This window comes from Pleurodeles waltl, chromosome 11, assembly GCF_031143425.1.
Source record: "Pleurodeles waltl isolate 20211129_DDA chromosome 11, aPleWal1.hap1.20221129, whole genome shotgun sequence".
NCBI lineage: Eukaryota > Metazoa > Chordata > Amphibia > Caudata > Salamandridae > Pleurodeles > Pleurodeles waltl.
Genome location: NC_090450.1, coordinates 477,155,855 through 477,183,403, shown reverse-complemented (window position 1 = coordinate 477,183,403; position 27,549 = coordinate 477,155,855). Strand labels below are relative to the sequence as shown.

The 27,549-nt window shown below is 40.7% G+C and overlaps 1 protein-coding gene across 7 annotated transcripts in view; it reads left to right on the top strand.

Moving 5' to 3' along the window:
• Window positions 1-27,549, top strand: part of LOC138265795 (nuclear body protein SP140-like protein) — a 637,415-nt gene that overhangs the window by 182,430 nt on the left and 427,436 nt on the right. For all 7 annotated transcript variants that reach the window (XM_069213830.1, XM_069213831.1, XM_069213828.1 and 4 more), the window contains one exon: window positions 3,628-3,793. In XM_069213830.1, coding sequence (XP_069069931.1) covers window positions 3,628-3,793 — 166 coding nt within the window. The remainder of the gene's footprint in view (window positions 1-3,627; window positions 3,794-27,549) is intronic.

The window sequence follows — 27,549 nt, the reverse complement described above, 5'->3', positions numbered from 1 at the left end:
TCATCCCGTCGTGGATTTTAGATAGAAGTATAGACTATGCTGAGATGTTTGAGCTCATCATATTTATATTGGGAAACATAAGGCTGGCCCCAGAACAAAAAAAACAGAACTGGCTGACATTTTCCCATTGAGCAACTAAGTTTAATTTCAGACACACTACTAAAAAGCGGTCAGAAAGTAAGCAAAATCTATCTCATGTGAGCATCGTCCCCAAAGGTTTTACAAAAACAGGTAATATTCGTAACGTGAGGAGCACCTTAAAAAGAGAGGTCGGGATCGGTGTTAGTCATGGAAGTCTGACTAAAGTCTTTCTCAAAGATTCAGTGCAGAGAGACGTCCATACACCCCAAGGGTGCAGCTGATTGTGGCAGGTTAGTGCCCCTAAACTTCAGTGCAGTGTGGTTAATTAGTGACATTTGGATTTAATAGAATGCAGTGTGTTAGGGTGCATAGGAGACCGTTAAGTGTGGTTGGTTAGTGCCCTCTAGGTTTAGTAGAGTGTGTCGGTTTAGTGCCCCTAAACTGTAGTAAAGTGTGGTTACTGCCTTTGTGGTTTAGTACAGTGCGACAGGTACTGACCCTAGAATACAGTGTACTGTGGTTGGTTAGTGTCCTTTGGGTTTAGTAGAGTGTTGTGTGTTAGGGTACTTATTTGCAGCTCAGTATGGTTGCTTAATATCCCAGTGGTACTGCTTGGGGATGCATACAGGGATTCACACAGTCGTTGTGCCTGCATAACAGTCAGTCCAGTGCAAAAATACCAGCTTCAAAACTGTTTGGCAAATGCGTATCAACACTAACCTGAGAGGCGTGGTGAGGTGTGTTTTCAAAACAATAACAAGAGAATATTTTTCAAAGCTTGAATTAAGAGCCCGCTAAGCAACTCCAAGGGTCCAGGACATGAGGCGCCATGTGGGGATCAAAAACTCACTAAAGAAGGGTCCAGGAACTGTTGAGGAGCCTTTTATGGCCCTGAGGCTCAGATCAATAGGCAAACAGAGTAGCCCTTGGAGTCACTCCGGGGTCGTAGATTCAGGATGGGTTGCAGGTCCAGTTCTTCCTCCCAGGCAAGAGGGCAGAAGGTCTGCACAGGAGGGCAGCAGTTCCATTAGAGCAGCAGTCCAGCATAGTGGCAGTCCTTGTAACAGCACAGCAGTCCTTCTTCCTGGCAGAGTATCCAGAGGTCCAGAAGTGTACTGAAGAGTTGATGTCTGGGGTCCTTCTTTTATACCCTGGTGCCCTGGTTCTGGAAGGTAAGAGACGCTTCTAGACATTGACTTTGAAGAGCATAAAATATCTTGCCTCCCCTGCCATGGCTTTAAGCTGGCTGGAGTTACAGTGCAGTGTTGTTAGACCCTTTGTGTGAAGACAGAGCACATGCTATTCAGGTGTTAGTGGGGCTCTCCCCAGCTCTGCCCCATCCATCATCCAGCTGCAGGCCCACTCAGGCACGTCTAATCCCTCTCTTGTGTGACTGGCTAGGAGAAATTCACATAGCCTAACTGTTGGTTGAGGCCAGGCTACAGGCACAAAAGTGCCAAGGGCTGAAAATGCCAACTTTCTAAAAGTGACAGTTTTAAAATTATGATCAAAAACCTGTCTTCACAACTGAATAGGACTTATCACCCCAATTCCAAGGACCCTAAACATGAACTGATTTCTCATTTGGAAATTGCTCTTTTAAAATGCAACAAGACAACTCCAGTATTATGCTGTGGTAGAGATAGGCTTTGCTATAGTGGAAATGAGTTTTTCACTATCAGGTCATGTAACACTTAAAATGTCAGAGTTAAATACATTGCACCCTGCCCTCTGGACCGGCCAGGGCCTACCCTAGGGATGACCTGTATGTATTACAAAGGAAGGTTTGGGCCTGGCAAAGGGTTTATAACATGATTTATTTTGCCAGGGCGGCATGACATGACAGCTTAAAACTGCAAACACAGGCTGTGCAATAGCAGGCCAGAGATGTTTAAAGGGTTACTCAAGTGGGTGGCACAATCAGTGCTGCAGGCTCACTAGAAGTATTTAATTTATATGCCCTGGACACTTGTAGTGCACTCTATTAGGGACTTATAAGTAAATTGGGTGTAAGAGAATGTTGCCATGTTTTGAGTGGAAAGCACAGGCCCTTTAGCACTGGTTAGCAGTGGTAAAGTGAGTAGAGTCCTAAGGCCACCAAGAACGAGGTCAGAACAAATAGAGGAGGAAGGCAGAATGTTGGGGGATGACCCAGCAGAGAGAGCTAGGTCCAGACCCTATCACAATCAGGAACGTTGTTATTGCATAGGAATATAAAGCACTGAATGAGATTTGATAGCAGAGCGTTTAATTAAACTGAAAGAAATGCTTAGTGAGAAATAATCACATTACTTGAGATTTTGTCAGCTTAAGAGTTGCCATTATAATTAAAATTATCGGTATAAGTGCTTTCCCTAAACTAAATATTTAATAATTATGTGGTCTGCTGTCTCCAATTAACCACATATCTTTAAGATTCTTCAATATTTTTCTACTGTTAATTTTTCTCCATATGTAGATAAAAGTAAAATATTCTCTCCATCCGCAACCTTGTTTAATCATTATCATTTGATGTTCTTTTTTTAACTCTGACTTGGATATTTTTGGGAGTCCATAAAAGGTCTCTCCCTTTTCTTATTTGTATTTTTAACTGAAAAAATACAGCCATCTTTTTAGAAATGGCTGCACACCTCTATTGTGTATATTAGAATTGTAAGAATGTTTCCATTATACATCCAGTTTGGAGATTTCAGTGAGTTTTCACAATAAATTGTGGTAAATCATTTCAAACCATTAATTGAAAAAGGCACTTTCTCGTCTAGCTGTGAAAAAGGAAACTCCAGGAAAAGATTGCTATGGAAATGCATTCAATACTTAAAATGAGTCTCACAAGTAGAAAATCAAATAATTATTTTAACCCTGTTTTTAGTAAAAAAAAAACTTTTGCTTAGTTTTACTAATATTCGATGTAAAACCATTTCCTTAGACCAGATTCTCTAAAACAATTAGCTTCTTATGAAACCAGTGAAACACTGTCATCCTCTGCATCCATTAAACAATAAATGTTGATAGTTTGTAGTATGTGTGCATTTGAAAATCTTTTGATGGAAGCATTTGAGAGTATCATAAATGAAATAACACCGGAATCAATGCATGCCCTGGATGTACTACTTTGGCCACTGGAATAGAGGGTGGAGTAATTTTAGATGTGATGTTCACTTGTGTCCAGATAACAGCATATAATTGTTAATTTCTGAAAGCAATCTGTCAGGCTACTTGAAATAACACTGCCCGCTTTTAATACCAGTTAGTTGAAATAAATGCTCTTTTAGGTCAGCAAAAACCTACTGTATGATTACTTATCAAAGCTGATATATTTACATTGTAGATAACTATACGCATAATTCAATTTCTTAGTTTCTTTGGATTGATGGATTCATAATCGACTCTCTGAAAACATTGTGACAATGTTGAATAGTGTCTGTTTTGGATTTGGAGTGCACATAGGTTGAAAGTAATATACTCTGCTATTTTGAGCGTAAATGGTAAGCTGCTTAATGGAGTTAGGGTTCCAGCCGTTTAACTGCTAATTGTCTTTTGTGCTAGGAACTTACCCAAGAATCAAAGCCTGCTAGCACTGTGGTCTATGACCTGCTCTGTTTCCAAGAAAAGCAGTCTCCAGAGCAGCTCCGAAAATTTCTCTGGATGCTGTTCACCTGTCCTAACCTTCAGCAGTATCCTGGTCTGAAGGACATACAACCAGAATTCAAAAGTAAGTTCCCTGAGCCACTGATGTCTGTGTCATGCCATGTGTTTTTGTTGCTAACAATGCAGGAAGGGGTGCCAAGCAGGATATAAAGCTGACAAGAGTATATTGTTTGGAATAAATTGTGCATGATCATTGTCTGGCATTAAAATAGTAGCAGGGCACCTCTCACCTGGTGAACCCATGACTGCTCACCTCAGATTATGAGTTACCAGCCCACTAAAACTAGAAGGTTTAGATTTACTGTGGATCTCAAGTGTTTCATTCCAGGTCTTCACCTGCTCTAAGAAGGCAACATCTGTACCTGAAAAACCAGGAGAAAATTGGGATTTGCCTGGAGAACTGTGTTCAGAACTACTGGTTCCTCTGATAGTTCCCATTTCTGTGGGTAGTATGCCAGAAAGTGTAGTGCAAAACTATTGTTTAACAAAAATAGCATAACCAAAATCATGAGTAGCACTATATTGTAAAGTTATGTATACTTCGATAAGTATAGATTTATTGTTCTTAAGGCTCAACTATGTATATATATATATATTATCCAGTGGCGGTCGCCACTGCGGGTTACAGTTAAGTCAGAGTTTCCATAAGGAATGCCTTCATTGTTTTGCTTATAACTTTGGCACTGTTTGACAAATCTTCACAAAACTTTCCAAAAGATTGCTATGTGTTGTCTAGTTTGTTCATGGACATTTTTGAGTTGATCTGCCAAGCAGGGTCTGAGACAAGAGGGAGAGGTCTCAAAATGCAAAATCCCTGTGCATTTTCCGTAGACTTTTGTCAGAAGTGTTTTTGTAAAAACTGCTGAGAGGAATTACACCAAATATGGTAGGAAGCTAGATCTTGGTTTGCAGATTGTGCTTTTTGTGATTTGGTGTAAAGCCATTTAAGAAATAAAGGTTTAAAAATATTCCAATAAAAAAAAAATAGACCATTCTGATTAGCCCAAGGAGCTTTTTGTCCTTTGAGCTAATTCGCTCTTGTGGGAGTCAGACATCCGTGGGTGCGAGTGCTGTAATTGGCTGCCAACAACTCAGGGATTTAGTCCCCTGTCTTGAAGTTAAAAAAAATAAATAATAGAAGGGGTAAACTTTATTTGAGGCCTTTCTTATAAAGCATCCAAGCTTCTTTTGAAGGCAAAAAATATTTCTGTCAACAAGTCTAGTTTTCCAATAGAAGTTTTATTGGATGATCTCCGTACAACGCATGTTTTGTGACACAAGTTACTTCCTCAGGACCAAATGTAAACACATCAGCAAGATTTCAATCTTCTGAGAAAAACATGAAATGCCAACATTTCAGATATATGGACTACAAAGTTACATCGGTTTAAATGAGAAGAAAGAGCAAAGAGAAGAAACAATAAAAAAAATAAAATTAAAAGAGAGGCAAAAGGTACCACAAAAAATGTATATTAATAATTCAGTCGTCCCAACACACTTACATAACTGAAATTATTTGAAGGATGTACATGGGGAAAAAAGGAGCATGAGAGAAAAAATATAGAAGATAAGAATGTGGACGGAATAATAAACCCAAAGTTGTTTAGTGATGCTTCATCAAGTGTCTACATTCAACAGAAGGGTTTCAGATTTGTGATCATAAGGTTGCAGAAACACATATCCAAAAGAGAAACACATGTTTTCCAATAGGCACAAATGTAATGAAAGAAATAACAAGAAAAACAGTTGAGAGAATGATTAAGTAAAGCTACAACCTCAAAGGAAGTACACAGTGACGTGCTGGGAAAGTACAATGGTGCACACCGAGATATCTTCTTGACAGGCCACAGATGAATAGAAAATCAAATGAGATCAGCGAAATACCATTTGTACTAGTAGCATCCATCTAAAACGTAAAAGAAGCAAATGCAGAAAAAGGCAAACATTTAGTAAGCAAAATGCAAACAATTGATTGGATGCATGTAAACAGCTTCCACAAGTTCCCTAAAGGGCGTACTTTCATAAAGAAGTACACTGTAAAAAACACAAGTTTGGAATGAACACGCTCAAACATAGCCTAGGGTGGTCAATGCAGATCATCACTCACTGGAAAAGAGAAAGGACAGAAAAAATCAAAATACGACCAGTAAACAAGTAGGGAAAACTTGATAATACAAAAGGTTGTCACAATTAAATCTAACAGATCTTGGTTAACATATACTGTACATCTATCCATAGCTGACATAAAAAGCACAATAAACATACTCAAATAAACACTGCAAGGCTCTTACTCTAGTTCTTAATTTGCTCAGAGAAACAAGAATCAATGAAAGCAAGAATCAAAAAAACCTAAGACCTCAGAAAAGTCATTGAATGCGGCCTCCTTAAATTACTGCAACATACTGTAATTAAATATGTTCTTGCCCCTCGGCTAAACGGCGGACAAATACATAAAAAATCAAAACTACAGTGGACTGCTTTGAAAACATGCCTTACAGGTATATTTCTGTATCCCTCTCTTTTCCTTAGTTTGCGTATTGGGAACCTCGATTATTAGTATTTTAATTTGATAGGAGGAATGAAGATCCTGTACTCCCCTGGGTCCAAGAGGCGAGATCTTTGGGGTAACTGCAGTTAATAAAGACTGCAAATAATTCAATAATTGTAAACATCATTCTATTTTATAGGCGTCAATAACGAGATTTTGATTAACTTTTAAAGTTTTATTAAAAGTCTTTCAGCCATTAAGGGCCAGATGTATCAAAGGATTTTGCATTTGCAAACAGTGCGAATTGGTACATTCCACATTTTGCGAATGCAAAATAGCCTTTCATGATGTATGAAAGGCATTGCAGTCCCATTTTAGGGAATCACAATTTATTTGCAATTCCCTAAAGAGGAAATCTCAGATAGGGAATTCTACATGTATCAAGCATTTCCTACATGCAAACTGGGCATTTAGGAAGTGCAATTACCACCAACTCCAAGTTTGTGGTAACCATGTGCATTTTTTAAAAATGCAACAAAAATGCATTTTTTAAAGTGCCATATTGCACAAACATGCCCGATCGTATGTGTGAGCTTTACATGTACACAATTGTTTTGGGGGGTGCATCAAAGGGCCTTAGGCCCTCAACACTCTTGGTTTTGTATTTCCTAATTTGTGAATTTCTTCAGGCCCATAGGAACAAATGGAGTCTCATTCCCTAATAGCGATTGTGAATTTTAAGTCATCGCTATAAGGGAATCACTATTTTGGTAAATTCCATTTTGCATTACCTAAACAGTGATTACCCAAAATTCGCTATTTAGGTAATACAGAATGGAACTTTAATACATCTGGCCCCATATTCTTTATCGGCAGATCATTAGATTCTCAATATGAATATTAATACAAATATAGAACAAAGCATAAAGTACGTTCCATAAAGTTCATCCTTATTCTAAGCTAAGTAGCGTGGAGAAAAGCATCAAAAGGAGACATAAAAAGCTCCATATTCGAAAGGTGAAATCATAAAATCTGTAGCAGAACTTCCCATAAAGAGAGGTTAAAGAAACTTGGTAGAGTCTCAAAGCAGCATAAATTCAAAAAGAGAATCAAAAGTATCTCCCAGCATAAAGCTGAGATGCATCATCAGATTCTGAGTCAGTATGTATCTGAGTCAAAGGGCTCTCAAGGATGTCTAAAAAAGGGACTCTCAAGCAGTTCTAGAAAGAAGAGCTCTCCATCTAGTTGGGGAACACACATATCAGCAGAATGCAACCATTTGTGGTGACTTGTGATGATAATTCGTTATCTGGACCAATAGGAAAGCGATGTCTTCATGGGAACAGAACAGCTTCTGTCTAGTTAGCAAGCCTAACAAAGAATGTTCAAAACATAATATACAACTAACTACAGTTCGTAACATGTTTATCTATTCAGGTCATTTTCCCAATGCTTCTGTCTATAAGACAAAACAAGTCCATCTAAGTACAGCACATTACTCTGTGAGATCACCCCCATTTTCATACGCTTCTATTGACAAAGCCTATTCATGAAGAATGGGTAAGCGAACGAAAGCATAACACATCCTTTATTCATTCTGTTGTTTCAAAATAGCATTTAGTCATTAAAAGATATGCACTTTTACATGACACAGGTCAGAGCAAAACAAAGTAGAAAGGAAAAGAAGAGAAAATCACATTTTTCTGAGCTTTAAGTTAAATACACGTCTTTATGAAAACTCAATGTGCTAAGCCTCGTTTAAAGGCACCGCTGGGTTGAGACCTACAAAACATATCATATGGATTAACTAGGTTAAGTTTTAATTAGTGAAAAATGCTTCTGCAACCTCCCCTGTCTAATGAGTTCTAATCATCAAAACATTTAATTCACAGGTGGATTCAGAGTTCACTCTCATATTCAGTTGAGTCTTTTCTCTTTCTTTTTAAGTCCTCCCTTTAGTCTATTGTATTTCTTGTTATAGGGTCAGTTAGTTCTAAGCCTTTCTTCATTGTTTTAATCATTTGTCTGTTTTTCTTCTTTTGCAATAATGCCTTTATAGCATTATGGAATGCTAGTGTAGACAGGAAAGAAATTACTATTACAAGTTGGCGACAAAGGGGTCACAGGCTCCTTCAGTCCACACTGCTTCCAGGAGACTCCATGTCCCACTTTCTGTAGCACCTGGAAGCGCTGCAGCAGACTTGTCACTGGAAGGGGGCGGGCCTCCCATAATGCACTCAAAGCACTGTCAGTAGTCCGGCTGCCTGTGCTTTAGAAGTTGGTGGTAAAGGGGTCACCGATCTCCTCATTTTACACTGCTCCCAGAGGACTCCATGTTCATTCTTCCTAGCACCTGGAGGCAATGCAGCAGACTCGGCGCTTGAAGGGGTGGGGCCTTCTGTAACATGCTTAAAGCGCTGTCAGTAGTCCTGCTGTGCGGAATGCGCATGGGCCTTGCCTGGCCAAAGGGCAGGCCCGTCTTGCATCTGTCATCTCCAGAAAAATCCAGAGCAGAGCCACCCCCACCCTTTGTTTTCTTCCTAGGACTTCTAAGATACTGACAAGCTTGGGCCAGCTGGAGAAGGTCCCATACATTCTGTGAGTAAGCTTTTCCATTTACCATATAGGGAAGAGAAAAGCCACATAGAGCCCATCAGTATAAACCTGCCAAAAAACATGCTGCTGAAAACTGCATGCTGGGAGATATAGATAATTTATAAATATCTTGCATACTAAAAGGAAAGTACAAGCTGAGAATAAGGGCGGAAGCAAGAAAATAACCTATTTCTTAATAATTAGAGAAGCATGCAAACAACCTCCACCAAACAAGCCAGCACAGGAAGTCTTCAAGCCCATGTCCTAGCAGATCCTAAGCATGTGCAGTCATTCACCTTACACACACTAATTACACAGCAAGATTTCACAGCAACACAAACTGTCCTCACATCTGATTTGATATGTTTCAGTTGTTATGCGCCACTGGCAGATTTAACTGTTGAACAGCCTTCCCAGTAACCTCCTCTAAAAGCCCTTGAAACATTGCCACAAACTACTTGCCTGGAAGGGTCAACCATGCTTATAGGTAGGTTGACAAAGGATATTGCAGACCTCAGACTCACTCTGCAGTTAACCATTTAAAAAGTGGTAGAACTCTATGATCTAAATTCAAACCTATTGAGAGACTAAAATTCACCTAACAGGACTGTAAGAGGAACAACATTGCTGTCAGGCCTGCCGTCCTGTCCTTCGAAGCAGGGGATTGGTATCCAAGTGACCCAACCTAAACCTACTATATCCGAACCCTCACAAATCGCAAAAGTACCTGATCATGGCCCAATCTCAATACAAGAAAAACAAAAAAACATGAAGTAGGACCTGGACCTACCCCAAGAACAACCCTGATGCAAAAAGTCTCTCAAGGGAACAAGACTATTGAAAGACTACGGCAACCCCTCACCCCACACCTCTGCTCCCCGATTACAAAGAAAGAGAGTGCCTATCAATTGTACACTCTGACATTGTTTTTGCACAGCGTTTGTATACCCAGAGTGAGACGTGGTATATGATTAAAATTTGGCTGGGGGACATGTCATTGGTGAACGGCATATTGGCCTTGGACGATCGATCTTATCCACCACTGAGCTCTAAAATACAGTTTGGAAGGAACATGAGTTGCAATTTTATCACTGGTCTTAGTACATTTCCTTTACTGCAGTCTGCATATGACCGACATAAGTGCTTGAGATGAAGCACATGCACCAGGCCCTGAGAAGGCAACTAACCACCAGCGACCGGAGCTATCTAATCTGAATGAGGTTCATTGACTGAAAGGGACCCATTTCCAGCCTGTCCTCTAAGCCCAACCGTGTATTTATCCCTACCCACTAATGACTTGACATTAGTCCATACAAAGGAATTAACATCCTGACAATATATATAGACGAGAGCCCTTCTGAGGCCCCAGTCTCTTTGCAATGGTGCTCTGAAAGTCCTGGTAGCCTGTCAGACCACATTCGCACAGACATCCAGCCACGAAACTCTGCAATGACGTTCTCTGACAATATTATTACAAACACCATTGACTTCTCAGGAAATAGTCACAGATCTCTTACAATATTGTCATGGAACATAGCAGGTGTAAGCGGGAAACTTGTAAATCCTGAATGAGGTGCTTTCATTAGCCATTTTGATATGATAATATTGCAAGAGACATGGGCCTTGGAGTAAACCTTTAGACAAGGAAATTCAAATTATAGTGTAGAGGCTGTACCCTCTAAAGTGAGGTGCCCGTGTGGTGGGCTATTGTGCTGGATCAAAAACAAGCCTAGTGTCTCCATAAGGAGGTTCAAGATTGATAGTAAAAACATCTTAGGATTGCGCATTTTTGGACAAAAAGGCCTTAATATGAAAATGTAAAACATTTATAATCTCTATATGGATAGGAACACTGATTTGCCAATACTAAAGTTGCTTACCCAGCTCCTTGCCGAATGCTCAGACTCTCGACTGTTGTCCCAGCAGGCGATTATAACACAACATATGAGCCCTTGGAAGGGCTAACAACTATCACAGAAAGGGAAGGTGAGACTAGGAGCATACAGGAATTTGAGGTGACACTGCTTAAAAAGTGGTAATTCATGGCATTGCTGCAATTCCCACTGACTCTGACCTTTGGCCTGGATGCATGTAATGGCAGACTTGAATCAGACTTCAATCTTGCTCCTACTTGCCTAAGAGGGACTAGCCACAGTCACATAGATTACAGCTATTCTTTCTGACTATGACCTTTGGCCTGGGTGCGTGTAATGGCAGACTTCGGTCAGTCTTCCATATTGTTCCTATGTTCGAAAGAGGGAATAGTCAGAGTTGCATAGATGACATCATTTTAGATATACATATATGGCACCTACCAGTAGACTCTGAAATAGTGACCCAACTAGATAGTGATCACATTGCGCTTCAACTAACAATAAAGGACCACTTTTATATGACCAACATTGACACAGTCCCACAATCGAACATGACTTTATCTCTCTCAAACAACAGACGGACAGTCAAATGGCCCAAGTTATGACTTAATCCTGACACACTTTTACAAATTTATACTACAATCGGTAGCACACTGGGTCTGCTTGGAACCTTACCTTTCATTGGGGTAGAGCTAGGCAACCTATACAATCTCTGTACGAAGGAACTGAAGACAAGGAAGGAAAATATAAACCATACCCTTAACTGGTATTCAGTAGAGTGTCGCAAAGCCAAAGCGCACCTAATCCAGTCAATCAAACAGCCCGATTGCAAACAAATCAAATATTCTCGCACTAATGAAAAACGAATAACTGCAAAACGCAAGCAAGAATGGATTGATTCAAATTGTTTAGCCTTAATTAAATCCTCTTGAGCCAAAGGACAGAAAACTTTCAGGGAGATTTTCTGTCATTGTGACCATAAAACAAAGAGTGCAGCTGAATATGCAGTGCAGCCCCAGCAATAGGTGAAACATTTCTCTACCATGTATGCTGTCCCCCTCCATTGGGCACCCTTATTTTCTGAGTAGGAACCAATCACAGACCTCCACAAACAGACTGCCTAGTGACACATTTATTCCACTTACATTGGAGGAAACCCTAAAGGCCATTCATTCCTTATGTCCCAACAAAGCACTATGCCCAGATAAGATCCCAGGGGATGTCTTTCGATTAGAGCCCAAGCTTTGGGCTCTTATAGAAATGCTCTTTCCAACCATATCATAGAAGGTAATAAGGTAACTTCCTCCTGGCTAGGCTCTGAAATCATCCCCATCCACAAGAAGAGCAAAAGAGCACTCCCTAGCAGCTTTATAGCAATTAGCCTAATCAATAGCCTTCAGAAAGTCTTCTGCCACAAAGTTCTTGATAGGTTATAGATCTTAGCCCCGCTCAAAGCAGGGTTACATCCTAAGGTTATTGCCATCAACCAGGTATTCAGACTAAACCTTATAGTTTAGAAGTACTTAAGGTTGTCCAATGACCATCTCTACAAGCCTTAGACCTGAGGGCTGTGTTTGAACTGGTTCAAAGAAATCTGCCATGGCTTGTTCTCGCTGATATGGGAGTAGAGCCCAAACATCTGGATATTCTTATCAGGTTTAATTTGGGGAATTATTCCCAAGTAAGATGGGGGAGGCTCACAGACCTAATTCCCATCAGTCAGGGTGTGCGACAGGGAAAGGCACTCACTCTCTTCTCACGCTATGTAAATGAGGCAGTTAAATTTCTACTAACTAGCATTCATGATTGTCCCAAACTGGGTGGTCTACTCATTCTTGCACTTCTATTTGCGGATGATATTGTGTTAATTTCCTGCACCCCAAGTGGGTTACAGAATCTCTTGAACTATTTCGCTCACTATTGCTATCTCTGTGGGCTATGAGTAAACTCTGCGAGAACAGAGATAATGTTTCTAAAAGCTCACAGGTACTTTAAAGGGGATTCCAAATGAGGAGAACTAAACTCCAGCAAGTAGCTCATTTGGACTACTTGGGAGTCATGGTCGTCAAATCAATGAACTAGAAGGCCCAAACCTTGAAATCTGAGCTGACCTTTACCTGTAGCAATTCCACAATTGTCAAAAGAATCAAGCCACATCTCCTAAACCCCCTACCTCCTGCAATAGATATTTATAGGGCCAGGGCACAATCAGCATCCCTTTATGGTTCAGATAGTCTGGGACATATGGAACTTGAGTGGGCTGGTATCTAAAGAAAATAACTTTATAAAATTGTTGTTCAAGCTGTCAAAAAGCACTCCGACAGTCCCAATATTCTTTGACACTGGCCTTAAAAGTATAAGCGACCTGGCCAGACTGATACTATACTGGATTAGAATCTGGTCCACCCCAGAATTGGCCTCGTACAGACCAGCATTAGAGGAGGTCATTAGTCTAGGGAATAGCAAGACCAATCCTTGGTTACAGTATACCAGACAGCAACTGGGGATGATAGGAGTGGACATGTTCAGGTCTAACCCATCCTCAAGAAAAAGCAATTCTAAGGCCATTGTTAAAGAAACATATTGGTCTGACACCATCAATCATTATCACCTGGATACCAAGGCAGGTGGACTTGTTGAAGAGTTCCTGTCTTATAAGCCTACACCCAAATGAGAAACTTATATGGATGCATACACATCTCAGCGCAACACTTATTGTCAGTTTTTATGTACTTCGAAATATGCAACTTGTGCCTTTAGAATTTGTATTATCAGACAATTTTGTGAATGTTTTGAATGCTGTATATACTGTTTTTAACTTGTACTTTTGTGGCCTTCAGGCCGAAATAATGTTTGAATGATGATGAATTACTATTATTAATGCAGGTACTAATATAGAGTTGAGGATACTTCCTCCTGCTGTTTTAATCCAGCTGCCTAGTTCAAAAACTCCTTTAGTGTAGATCTTGGCTATACTAGCAGTTTCTAAAGGTTCTCGGGCAAGCTTTATGTCAGAAATATTCTTTGCATATTCTACAATCTTGTTACTCTTATCTAGGATGTAAGTACAACAGTTCTCTATTTTAAGCATCTTGCAGACTCCTCCCTTTTCTGTGAGCAAAATGTCTAAAGCATATCTGTTTTGTAAAACTATTGATCTAATTGCTACTAATTCAGTGTTCTCAATTAGTAAACCTCCGGATGTACTTGTCCCTAGTATTGCTGCTACTGTTGAATGCTTTCAGATCTTTTCATCATTTAGTATTAGCCCTACTGCAAATATAATAGCTCCAAATATGTTTCCCACTAATTGTGTTCCCTCATTCACATTGTGTGTGTTTCTGTATGTAGGTGTCATAGTTAAAGCATCTAAGCTCTTTACATGGTATAGTTTTGGAAAAAGCAAACCTAAGTAGGAAATTCCCTCCCAGTCAGCAGGCAAGGTGAAATACGCATTCTTCCCACAGATATAATAGACTGCAGGTATATTTAGATCATCTTCCTGCAAAATTTGCAACACTCCCAGTCACAGATCAAAAACATGTTCACAATTACTAATCCTTACAAGTTGTTTTCTACCTTGAACTCTTCTTTTAAACATTTTAAACACACACCTTCCCCTTGTGCCTCTTCTCTAGCTTTAGTCTTGAATAGGCATTTTCTTTCTAAACTCCCCTTCTTCTTTTCTCAATGCATTCTTCAAACATCTTTTTTGGTAGCACTACATGCTAAATGTGTTGTTCGTAAATCTGACATCATGAGTTTTTTCAAATGGAGTTAAGGAGGTTAGGTTGTTTTCATAAGCCTTAACAGTATCTCTAGGAAGAAAAGGTCTGAAATAATGCCAACCTCTCTCCCCTTTCTTTTGCCTGTGGGCGTAAATTCATGCTTACCATTAAAGGTACTTTTGAAATTATGTCAAAATAAGAATAATACTATTTAAAATGTTGCTGTCTATAAAATAGGCTGAGTTAAGTACTGCATGATGTAGCATATGAAAGAGGAATGTGGTGGTATGCCACCTCCTCATCAGCCAACGAACGTAAGTGTTCACACACATAACAATCCTTCAAATCAATATCTCGTGTATACTCTTGAACTAATCTAGAATAAACTTCTGTTTAATAATCTTATTTCGTACAACCTACAAATGAGGTTTTCAACTCATCTTCATCTATCTCAGATTTGGATGTCGTGTTAGTGGATGTAGATACAGAATTTCTCTGTCTCTGGTGTGAAGTGTATTAGTAAAAATTTTGATATGGCTAACAAAAATACTAATAAAAAATATGATGCCCATAATAATCTTGCATCTAGCTCGTGCTAGAACACACGTTTGTCTAAAGGCAGATCCTTTAATGTAAGAAGTGTAGCAGCAAGTGTTAATTCCTTGCTCCAGATACTTAGTTTGCAAATAGTCTTTGATTTTCTCCTCTTTACAATTCAGCTAGTTTCTTTCAGCTTGATTTACAGCACTTTTGTATAATCTTCCTTAACCCTACTCTGTGTTCTTCTAAAATGTAATCCCTTCTCTTTGTCTACTGCCCCAAGCCTAGGCAATCTTCCTAATTCTTTTGACAATTTATCAGTTTTTATCTCAGTCTATTAGCACAGTTCATTCAGTGACTTTTCACAATTGAACTTTGCTTAAAACCGTTTTTAAGTTTAAGGAGGTTTTGTTTATTCCAGTCAAGCAAATCTGATATTGGAGTGTTTAGCGCTTGGCTCAAGTAATAAGTCGATTCAGGTGGTAAGTATCTTTGACAACGTACTTTGGCTCTTTTGGATCTTCTGAGTGTTTATTGATTTCCTTCTCTGTCACTTACACCGCTTGATGCTGTCTCTTCTGAAATTTTTGGTGGTATCAAATCAATTGACACACTCAACTTCAATTTCTTTCGACTGTAAGCTTCTGGCAAATTAGCGTTGTGGACGTCTCTTTTTATCCTTGATTCAGTGCTTGTTCCAGCTGCGGGGTCCAGGAGCTGCAGAAGATTCCAGGAGTCACCTAAGAGCTGTCCCTCGATGGCCGCCAGATTGCAGGGGCGTCGGTGACAAACCTGGTCACCAACAAGCACTGGCAAATGCAAGCACAAGCCAAATAAGTATTTGTGGAATTTTGGGGACCAACAAGGTCCAGGAGACTCTACCCAGGAGAGGGAGTCACGGCTGGCCATGAGCAGGCAGGAAGGCCAGCAGAAGTCAATGGAGCCCCCACAAACCCTACCAGCCAGTCCACGTTGTCTTGAGGTGCCTGTGGTTGCAGGGGAGTAACTCCTTCACTCCAAAGGAGATTCCTTTGTGCTTCCAGGTGCAAACAGAGACCTTGTGACCCTGGAGGATGCACAGCCTTGGATGTTGCAGAATTCTTGCAGTATCCCAAGAAACAATGTTGCAATGGGAGCCTTGCACCAGAAGCAGGCGTCTTTCAGTTCCATGGCAGCCCAGCAGTGGTTCCAGAGGCCAGGAGCAGAAGATTTCTTGCAGAGAGTTCCTTTGAGAGTCTCGCTCATCGAATATGAGGACCCACCCACGGGGGAGCCCTTAAGTAATCCTAAAAGGGGGTTGGTCACTCTCTGAAGTGACCCACCTATCAGAGGGGGTCAGGGATGTCATTTACCTGGCCTAATCAGCCAGATGCTCCAAGATGGCAGAATCAAGTGGCCACCTGGAGGAGTTCTGTGCCCCTGCCTAGGGGAGGTGCTGGGCCAGAGGGTGGTCACTCCCCTGTCCTTTGTGTAGTTTTGCGCCAGAGCAGAAACCGGGGGTTCCTGAACTGGTGCAAACCAAATTATGCAAGGAGGGAACCAAATGTGCCCTTCAAAGCAGTCTGGTGGCGCTCAGAGGTCACCCTCCTCCAGACCCGGGACACCTAATACACAGGAGCGGTGGTCACACCTCTCCCTTACAGGAAATCCTTTGTTCTGCCTCTCCAGCCTGAGCCAGGCTCACCAGCAGGAGGGCAGAATAGTGTCTGGGGGCAGCAGCAACATGGGTTAGCAGCTAGACCCCGTAAGGCTGCACAGGCAGAACTGATGGATTCTCCAAGGAACCCCAGAGTACATGGTATCATGCAACTAGCACTGGAATCAGTGTAGATGCATGATTCCAACATGTTTGATACCAAGCATGCCTAGGTTGGTAGAAGCCGTTATGTAGGTGGGCCACTCGTATTGACCAGTGTCCACTGCATACCTTAAGATGGCTTCCCCACACTTACATAGTCCAGGAAATGGAGTCTGTGGTCATGCAGGGTACCCTCACACTTAGGAACATGCACCTTACCCTTGGGCTGGAGGGCCTATCTGAAGGGTGAAAATGTCCATGTGCAGTGACCAGAATATAAGGCAAGCCTTATATCTGTGGTGCAAAGGTGCCTGCACCATTTAACACAGGCTGCATTTTCAGGCCTGCAGACAAGTTTGCATGGGCTCTCATGGGTGGCACAATACATGCTGCAGCCCATGAGGGACCCTTGGTGTACCAGCGCCCTGGTTACCCTACTAGGGACATTCACAAATATGCCAAACGTGGGTGTAAAAAATGACCAAACAGACAAATTTAGGCGAGGGAGCACTGGCACTGGGGCCCTGGTTAACAGGACCCCAGTGTACTACAGTCCAAAACTTACTGACACCAGGGAAAAATAAGGGTTGAAGTACTAAAACCAGAACCTAGCTTACTACAACATTTACTAGTGTTCTTGATTCTGGGTCATAGAACACTGTTTCTTTGTACCGGATATCTGGTTCTCTGGGTATGTGAAGCATGCACCCAGTTGGGTAATCCAGCACATAAAAAAGCATTGTTTGTGATTAAAATCATCTGATAGGAGCCCTTCGACCTTGGCTCCAGATGAGAGTTTCTCACATGCTTCATAATCAGCACCCAGTCACCAGAGCTGAGGTGATAGCATTGGTGTTGATGCAGATTTGCAGTGACAGCTCAGACCTTTCGAGAGACAGAATGCACCACATCAGCTAATCCTTTGCAGTAATCAAGTACCATGTCATCCGTTATGTTCACAAGTGCATTTGTGGGTACATCAGGTAGTATGATGGCTCTCCCCATAAGGATTCCACATGGAGATAAACCTTTCTTCCTGTCAGGTGTACTTCGAAACTCATCAGTACTTGAGAAAAGCATCAGGCCATTTCAATGAAGCAGATGCACAGTTTTACCAATCAGGTCTTAATTGTACCATTGTTTTGCTCCACAACTCCAGAATCTTCAGGTCAATACGTACAGTGTAACTGCTGCTGCACACAACATCCTGGTGATCTCACTGTTAAAATGAGTTCCTCAATCTGAAGCTAGAGAAACCGATACGCTGTATCTCACACTAGTTCCCTTAACAGCAGTTTAGGTGCAGTCAGTCTCTCATTTCCTATTGTAGGGTATGGTTACACCCATCAAGAGAAATTTAGCGCTATAACTAGGACATATCTCAGCCCATTACAAACAGACATTGCGATAAAACCCATCTGCATTCTGTTGAAGGGACCACCTGATCTCCCTACATGACTCAATGTGACTGACGTTTGTTTTCCTACATTTGTCTGTTGGCATGTTGCACAACAATGAAACAATTCTTTTGATTGCAACCTAAATCTAGGATTCAACCAATTTTGCCTAAATTACCTGATTTTGCATCTCTGCCTAGATGTGTGGGGTCATGAAAATGTTGTGTCATGAGGGACAACAAACGGTCGGTTAAAACTGGATCTTCGTTCTGCTGAAATCCAAATGTCATTAGCACCCTTTCCACATCCTGGTCTGATCCAACCGTGCTGTTTTGCCTTCGTAACATTTTCTTGCAAAGCTTTTAGTCCTTCCCATGTGTCAGCTATAGACATCAACATTGAAATGACAGTGTCTTCTTGAGATTCATCTGTGAATGTTCCATTAAATGTACAGGCCACAATCACACAATAGCGTGCAACTTCGTCTGCATATCTATAGCCGACTGTGACATAACTATTGTCGCTCTTATAGGCCTCACATTTTACAACAGCTATTTCAGTTGGGAGTTGCAAAGCATCTAACAATTTTCTCACATGCTCACCATTTCTAATTGAAGAGCCTGATAAGGTAATGAAACCTCTTTGTGGCTCTAACTGACCATAGTCATGGATCACACCAAAGCCATGTTGGCTTGTCTGTAAAAATAGTCACTCTCATCTGAACTGTTAAGCTGCATGCTTTAGTAAAAGCAAATAACTCTGCAACTTGTGATGAGGAATCTCCTTAAAGCCATGAAGCTTCTACAGATTCTTGAATTGAACAAACAGCGCAAGCTGCTCTCAGGGAACCATCATTTTTTCTTAAGCATGAGCAATCCACAAAAATAACATAATCAGGACTTATGAAAGACTCCTCCTTTACATCATGTCTTGGCTTGGTGCATAAATCAGTGACATCAAGACAGTTGTGTTCAAATCTGTGTGATGCATCATGTTCAGGCAATGGGAGTAATGTACTTGGATTCAAAATTTGGCATCCTGTGAGCGTCAGGTTGTTGGAAGTGAATAACTGCTGCTCATACCTAGCCTCGAATTTGTCATATACTGGGGTTTTGTTCTGGTAAGTAAAACCTCAACCAACTGAGGGGCGACAACAGTTAAAGGGTGTCTCATCACTATGCTTTCACATCTCTCGAAACTTGGACCAACCACAGCTACCAATTATAGACAACCAGGCAACCCTGTGGCAACAGAATGTAGGGTAATTAAAAAGTAGGCTACAAAAGGTCACATCCTAAGAGATTTGCAGGGCTCAAGTCACATACAGCAAACTGGTGATTTTCTTCAAAGGAATTTATTTTTAGGGTCCTTATTTTGTAACTGGATTGGTAATCTGTTGATTTGAAACATCTACAACTTGGATTTTCTTTCTCAAGGTGGGTAGGCCTGGGACATTCGCTGTTCTAACAGTGAAAAAGGTAGCTCTGGTGTCAATAAGAAAAAACACTAGAGGTTATTTATCTTACCTTCTACAAATGGTCCACTGTGGTCTACCTCTAAGACGGTACCAAGCATTCAATATGCCTCCCCTCTCGAGCACTGCCATTGTGATGTGTCTTGAGTCCAAGCTCTCGTTATCAAACATAGAAACTTTTGAATTGCATTTTGATTTTGAACTTGCAATGCATTTTTAAGATATTTAAGATTATCCACATTCTGTGGAACCATTAGGGCTTGTGGGGCTGGCACCATTTAAATTTGATTTTGTACTGGCACCTACATCTGCTGTACAGGCCCATTTGCATTTACATTTCATTTTCTCCCTATATCTGGTTACTGTTTAGTCTGTCATGATTAAGCTTGCCCTCACGTTTACAATGGCCCGCCTTGTTGAAAGATGGCAAGAAGTAATTTTCTTCAACGTTGCAACATCAACCCATGTACTCAAATCAATCGGAACTCCATGACTTTTACCCTGTTAGTTAACCACGCCTCTCTAAGCATCTTGAATACCATTTAAACCAAAGTCAGCTCAATGCAATGCTCCACTATTTCCTGCAGACAACTGATTCTGAAACCCTTTCTGAGTCATCTTCGTCTGTGCCAGCATGAATTTTTCCTTCAGCCTTTTCTGCTTAATCTCCTCTTCATCACTACAATACTTATCTTATTTTAGAATTTCATCCAAGAGCTTTGTTTGCCGACAAATCACATTCTTCTGTATATGGTGACTAATCTCGGGTCTCAAACCAAGAATTACCTGCAAAATGAAAAATGCCATATCATTCGGCTCAAGATGCATTTGACCTCTATGCTGCTGAAATGCTTTTCATAATTTTCATGCACTGATTCTTTCACCTCTTGCTAGATCCTGTTTAGCCTTACACAAACCAAATCCTTTGGAGGAACTCTCCCTTTCAAGAAGGTAATCATCTCATTGTATTTCTCCACTGTAGTCGGTGATGGTGCCCCAGAGCGAGAATTTCTGAGTAGCACTGTATCTGGCAGATGAACTGCAATTTATCATTCAGACCCCAAATCATTTGGGATCACAATGTCAAGGAATGTATTCAAATCAATCCACAACACCTTTGATATCTTTTTTTTTAACGCTTTATTTTTGCATTTTAATAATCAATAATAAGCATGACACATTGATCAAAACTATCAGCCTTTGGGAGACAAATAAGCATATCAAAATAAGACAGAAAGACAGTTTACATTATCAGTGGCAGTATGTTGCCACATTGGATGGGTAAGGTAATACTAAGTATAGAGATAAGCAATAAACAATAAGCAAGGGCCATGCGTCAGAATCCAAATCCAACTGAAGGAAGCAGGAACCGCCATGCGGGGGGGTCCTCAGGGTCTCCAAGGAGCTATATTGTGGCTTCATTGTGAGGTTTCCTCTTCAGGCTTCGAAGATGAAAGAGTTCACATGTCTGAAGCTTGGAGTGTTTTTGACATAGTGAGGTGTACACCCCCTAACCTGCCTTGGCGGCGGATGTAGTTAAGAAAGGGATGCCACATTGACTGAATTTAGTCAGTTTGTCTCTAAGTATTACAGTGAGTTTCTCCATGGTGTATATTCCTCACCTTACTCAACCACAGATTTACTGTAGGGGCGTGAGGCTGTTTCCACACCTGGACTATCCAGATGTGTGCCGCTAATAGAAGAAAATATATAAATTTGCCTCTAGTCATAGTTATAAAGAGAGCCCTCTCAGCCTTAGGAGTCCCCAACAGAACAAGCAGTGGCTTGTGTTGCAAAGTAATGTTAGTGATGTTGTATATGTTCTGCAGGATAGTATCCCAGAAAGATTGTATGGAGGAGCATGCCCACCAAGCATCTAAAAACGTGCCCTGCTCTCCACACCCCTTTCAGCAAACATCTGAGCTCCCTTACATTTTATGCAGACCGGCAGGGGTCAGGTAACAATGGGTGATACGTTTGTATGAGTTTTCATTATGTTTCAAACATATGGAAGAACCAGAAGTCCTCTGCCAGATGGACTGCCATGTGGCATCTGGGATCATTGTCCCCAGCTGCTCCCACTCCCACTGTGCTGCATAGGTGTGCTTCCTAGAAAGTGTGAGGGCCAAGATATAGCAGTAGAATAATGAAATGCCTTTATGTCGAGTATTTGAGCTAAAAAGAGATTCAATGTCATATTTGTCGCGCTCCATCGTAGTAGGGCTCTTCGTAGTCCTGCCCAGTGTAAAGCTTGAACCAAGCGATATGACACGGACCTGGGTAGACCAAACTGTTCTCGGAGAGAGTACCTGGCTTCGGGGAGCCATCAATGTAGAAGGCCTGCAACTGTGGGGCCTTATTATCATTCCAGGTATATAGGCCAGGGTAAGTAGCCCCAGGTGGGAAGTCCACCTTTGATAGCTTAATAAACCGTTTGCCTTGTGTGTACCACTGCATGGGAAAATTGTGAATGATGCAAGATCTCCTGTTGTCCGAGGCACATGGACATACCCTCCACCTGGTATTTCCATCAATAGAAAAGCCAAAGCTTGTTCATCATCATCTAGGGTCTCTAAAATTCACCTTCTCTTTGATTCAACTGCCTCTTTTTTTTTCTTTTCATGTTTCTTTGCACACTTGCTTTCTATTTTTTTTAAATCACTCCATCTTTAAACACATTTCACCAATGTGCAATCACATTCCTTAGAGCGCATCATTTCAATTGATTAATCATCTATCTGTGTCCTGAAACTTTTCTGCAACAGAACACTTCTTGAAATATCAACACCATATTTTTGGCCAATTCATTCAATCTATCATGTATAGTTGCAGCTTGTCTTTTAATTTCTTTGTAGAAATAAATTAATTATTTTTCTTGCTACTGATTCACATGATCCAAACACTCTCTAAATATTTTGCCCAATTATATTTTTAGTCTCGTAATATTTGGGGGTTTCTCCCTTCCTGTACTCTGACTAGTACCGGGACTCTCTGTGTCTCAATCTTGACATTTCCTCTTGCAGTTCCCTCAAGTCCTGAGGGTACAATCGCACCTTCGATCATGCTTGTCCCACCTTGCATTGTCTGAGTCATAAAGACAATTCTCCCTCCTTCCCCATGTGCCTGAATAGTCTATGGTGGTGTACAACAATCTGAGAATTTTGTGAAGTTGGAATAAATTGGGTCATTCCCACCCTTTCAGTTGCTCCTTGAGTTACTGCTTTGAAACAATAAAAGCACATACAGTTGTGCTTTTACAACTCTAGCAACAAGTGTTAGAACAGTCACAAAAAGAAGTCACATCGGCAGGCATTGCTGCTTGAACTGTTTCAACTCGAACATGCAGATTATTTGGTACAAAAGGTTGAGCAGCGTGCTGTATTATAACAGTTTGTGCTGTTACAGGCTGTGCTGCAGTATGTTGAGCTACAGCAGGCACTGTTACAGTAATATGGGTCATTGGTAATGCTCTCTCACCTTGATGTGCGTTTGGATCAACAGCAGCTGTGGCCACTGTTGATTACCATCTGTTGTCCCAGCAACATCTGCTCCAGGGCCCAAATAAGGTGGTAGACGTGTAGCCCAAATTAGTGTCAGATTATGATTTTATTTCACCTTTCATTTATTTTTCTCCCTTATTCTTTTATTTTTTAGTTTGTTCTCATTGTTCATTTTGCTCATTTTTCTCAGTTGTAATTCAGGGTGCAGTCTAACTCCTCCTACAACATTCTTTCTCCATCTCTGCTCTTCGGTATCCCAAATGGCATCTGCATATTTTTTAATTGCTCTTTTTTTTCATCTTTACTATTTTCCTGTCTACCTATTCAGAGACATTTTCTCCCATGCACTTAATTCTTCCAATTGAGTTTGTCTAGGAGAAGGCTTCATTACACAAAGTGTTTCTCGTAATGTATCTATAATTCTCAATTTAAATTTAACCCATCTATGAAAATTCTGTGGAGTCTGATTCTCATTGATCCTGCACCATTGATGAAGTCATACACATTTTTGTAGCCCTTCCTTAATCATAATATGGTAAGCTGGTGTACCCTCAGATGATGCCTCTTCACCTTCCTGAACAGGAATAGTCACATCACCCCTCATTAAACTCCTAATAGTTTTAAAAACTTTCATGATTTTGAATTAAATAAAGGCAAACAAATGAAATACAAATCTCCAATATTTTGTTTCTGATTCTGTTCTGTATACGTCAGATTTCAGTAAGGCCATTTTCCAGCCTTAACATGGTTCAGTATAGCAACAACCAATCACTGCCTGACTCTCTACACAGAGCAACCAATCTCAGCACAGCATTTCACACTAGCGGACCAATACTAGCGTGGCACAATATGATGCAACAACCAGCTCCTTGCCGTGGCTCACCCTTTTTTACAATTTCTTTGTATTCACATAAGCATCAATGCTAATAAATTAAGAAGCATAAAATAACAAGCTTTGTCTGCATTTTCTAAGGAAAACAAAAGAGTAATTCAACAGGTTTTTACACCTTCCGACTTTTTAAACAAAATTAGTTTGACACATAACAATTAAATCTCGACAAGTGAGAACTCATCTAATCAATGTAGCATCATCTTTGTGCATCACGTTTCAGTACACTGACCAGTGTTAGTACAATAACAACAAATTATTACTATCCTGATCTCAAAAGTGCAGGCAAAGATGTCTCTTGATCTACACCACAAATCCTTTGCAGACAAGAATACCATAAATCAACTCTTATTTATCTTACCTGGGACCGTGGACTGCTTTTTAGTCCGATAACCCCTTTATCATCTTCAGCAAAAGCTCATAAGTATCAGCAATCCATTTACACAATTTTATAAGCTTGAATAATACATTCAGTACACATACTTCACAATACGGAATCTTTGATCAAAACCACAATGATCAATAATCAGAAGTCAATTTTGACGCATAATCCTATTGATACTCAAACCTATAGATCTGCAACTGCCTGAGAAAACCACACACTGTTAATCTTGAATCTTGGGCTTTGGGACATGCTCATTTGTCTATCTTGAGGCACTTTCTTAATTTTTGCAGTTCCTTTTTCGCATTACACCAAACTGTCTTCTACTACAAACTTTTTGAGAGAGATGAGATCAGCATCGGAGCCTATTGGGAACATCAATCATTAGCACTGAAATTCTAAACCGATAAGAGGAATTAAGTTTCCAGCTCTCCACTGGACTTAAGAGGCGAGATCTGTGAGGAGAGTGTGATTAATAAAGAACTGCAAATCAAAAATGTATAATTTCAAGCATCATTGCATTTTATAGGAGTCAATAATGAGATTTTGATTATGTTTTAAAGTTTTATTATAAGTCTTTTAGTAAGAAATTTCTTTATTGGCAGATCATTAGAGTCCCAATATGAATATTAATACAAATACAGAACACAGCATGAAGCACATTCCATAGTTTATCCCTATTCTACACTAAGGAGAGTGGAGAAAACCATCAACAGAACCCATAAAGTTCTTTAAATTTCAGAGGTGAAAGCATAAAGTCTGCAGCAGAACTTCCCATAAAAAGAGGTTCAAGAAAAGTAGTCTCAAAGCAGCAAAAATTCAAACAGAGAATCAAAAGTATCTCCCAAAATAAATGTGAGATGCACCAGCAAAGAATCTAAGTCAGAATAGCTTTCAAGGAAATCTGAGTAAGGGACTCTCAAGCAGGTCTAGGAAGAAGAGCGCTCCATCTAGTCTCGGAACACACGTTTATACAGCAATACGTATCAGTTGAATTCAATAATATGTGGAGACTTGTGATGATAACTCATCGTCTGGACCAATATGAAAGCGATGTCTTCATGGGAATAGGACAGCTTCTGTCGATTTAGCAAGCCTAATAAAGAACATCCTAAACATAAGATACAACTAACTACAACTAGTAACACAATTATCAATTCAGTTCATTTTCCCAATACTTATGTCTGTAAGACAAAACAAATCAAGTTAAGTACAGCACATTACTCTGTGAGAACACTCCCCTTCTCATACGCGTCTATTGATAAATCTTGTTCATAAAGAAACAATTCATCAAGATTAAACAAACGTTTCAGTACATTATTATATTTTGCATAGGTCAAATGGGTGAGAGAACTAAACCATAACACATCCTGTATTCATTCTCTTGTTTCAAGAGGGCATTTGCGTCATGAACAGACCATGACACAGGTCAGAGTAAACAAAAGAAGAAAGGAAACGAAGAGAAAAATGCATTTGTCAGTGCTTTAAGCTTGATACACATCTTTAATGAAACTCAATGTGTAAAGCCTCCTTTAACGGCAGCGTTTGGTTGAGGAATATACAACATATCATACAGTTTAAGTTTTACTTAGTAAAAATGCTTCCGCAACCTGGGTTCAGGGTAGGTGTACCCTCCCCCTAAGGCCCTGTGGAGGGGAACCTCTAAGAATCCTACCGGGCCAAAATGAAATTTTATTTTTATTTTTTGCTGGGATCCAGCGGGAGAAGGGGGTTGTCAGTAGGGTCTCCCTCCCTTAGGCCATTTAGGGCCCAGAGAGAACATCACCTTGGGCCTGGAATATTTAATTAAGGGGAGTGGGGCATGGACCCTCATCCCAGAGCTGATAGTAGCCCCAGGGACCCCATCTCCAGGGGACAAATTTGTAAAAAATAAAAAAGGTGAGGTGGCCACGCAGCCCTCTGCCCAAGCCTGTGAAGGCCTCAGGGACCCCATCTACAGGAGCTGATTTTGATAATAATAGGGGCAGGCTGTGCTTCACCCCTCCATGAACCTATTTAGAGCCTCATGACCACAGCCCCTGGGGCCAAATGTAAAAAGGACTCCTGGGATTCTATTCCCTGGGACCTAATATGAAATTAAGGGAAGAGGTGCCGCACGATCCCCCTTCCTGAGCCTTAAAGACCCTTGGGACCCCATTCCCCATGGCCGGCTCACTTGCTGTGGGATCCCACCCCGGGACACAGTAGTTTCCCTGCCCACACTACCATGGGCAGGGAAACATGTTTGCTCCTGTCCGGTGGGAACAATTTCAAATCTCTTGCCAAATGGGTGCAAACAGTAAGATGCTTCCAGGCCGCAGGAGATTTAAAAAATGCTCCTGCCAGCTGGGAGCAGATTTGTGTTCTGTTTCCCTGCCTGAAAATAAAACACATATTGCTCCCTCCTGGAGTGAGCATGCAAACATGTGTGAATTTTGTGACAATAAATATATTGTTTTTATTTTTGGTTGGAGCACCCCCAACTGTCCCTTCCTCTCATTGCATCTAAACACCAAAACCACATTTAAAAATAAATAAATAAATTGGTACAAAATACTTACATGCATGGTAAAGTTCTATGTGGTGAAGATAGAAATACTTACCTGCGTAGTATTGACCTGCATAGTAAAGGCATGCATGGTAAAGGCATGCGTTGTTGTAAAGCAACTGTGGCACTCATTCATATCTTTCTGCCACAGGTCAAACTTTGGTCATCCATCATGTTTCCAGTGTGTCCCAATATGCCATTTGGCTAGTTATAAACTCTGAGCCGACAGGAGAAACTGCATGTTTTTTCCCTTTAAGTACTTGTGTAGGAACTCAATGCAGTGCTTTATTTTTTTTCTGGACCTGCTTTCCCACTGCCCTTTACACAGCGTGAACCTCCTGGTCCCAGAATATCTTGATGAATTTACAGTTCTAAATCTTGTGGAGCAGGTCGTCTTGCTTTATGGCATATGGTGCAGTGTGGGGTTACTTGGGGTATATCTATTGCGGTACTACAGAGATCAAGTCAATTCTGTGTAATGACTTAAAATGAGTGAATCCAATCTGGGTTTACTAGATTTCTTCTGGATATACGCCATTGTTCTATTTCATTCCTCATCAGTTAATGGGGTCTCTAGCCCATCTACCATATAAATGGCAGACATTGG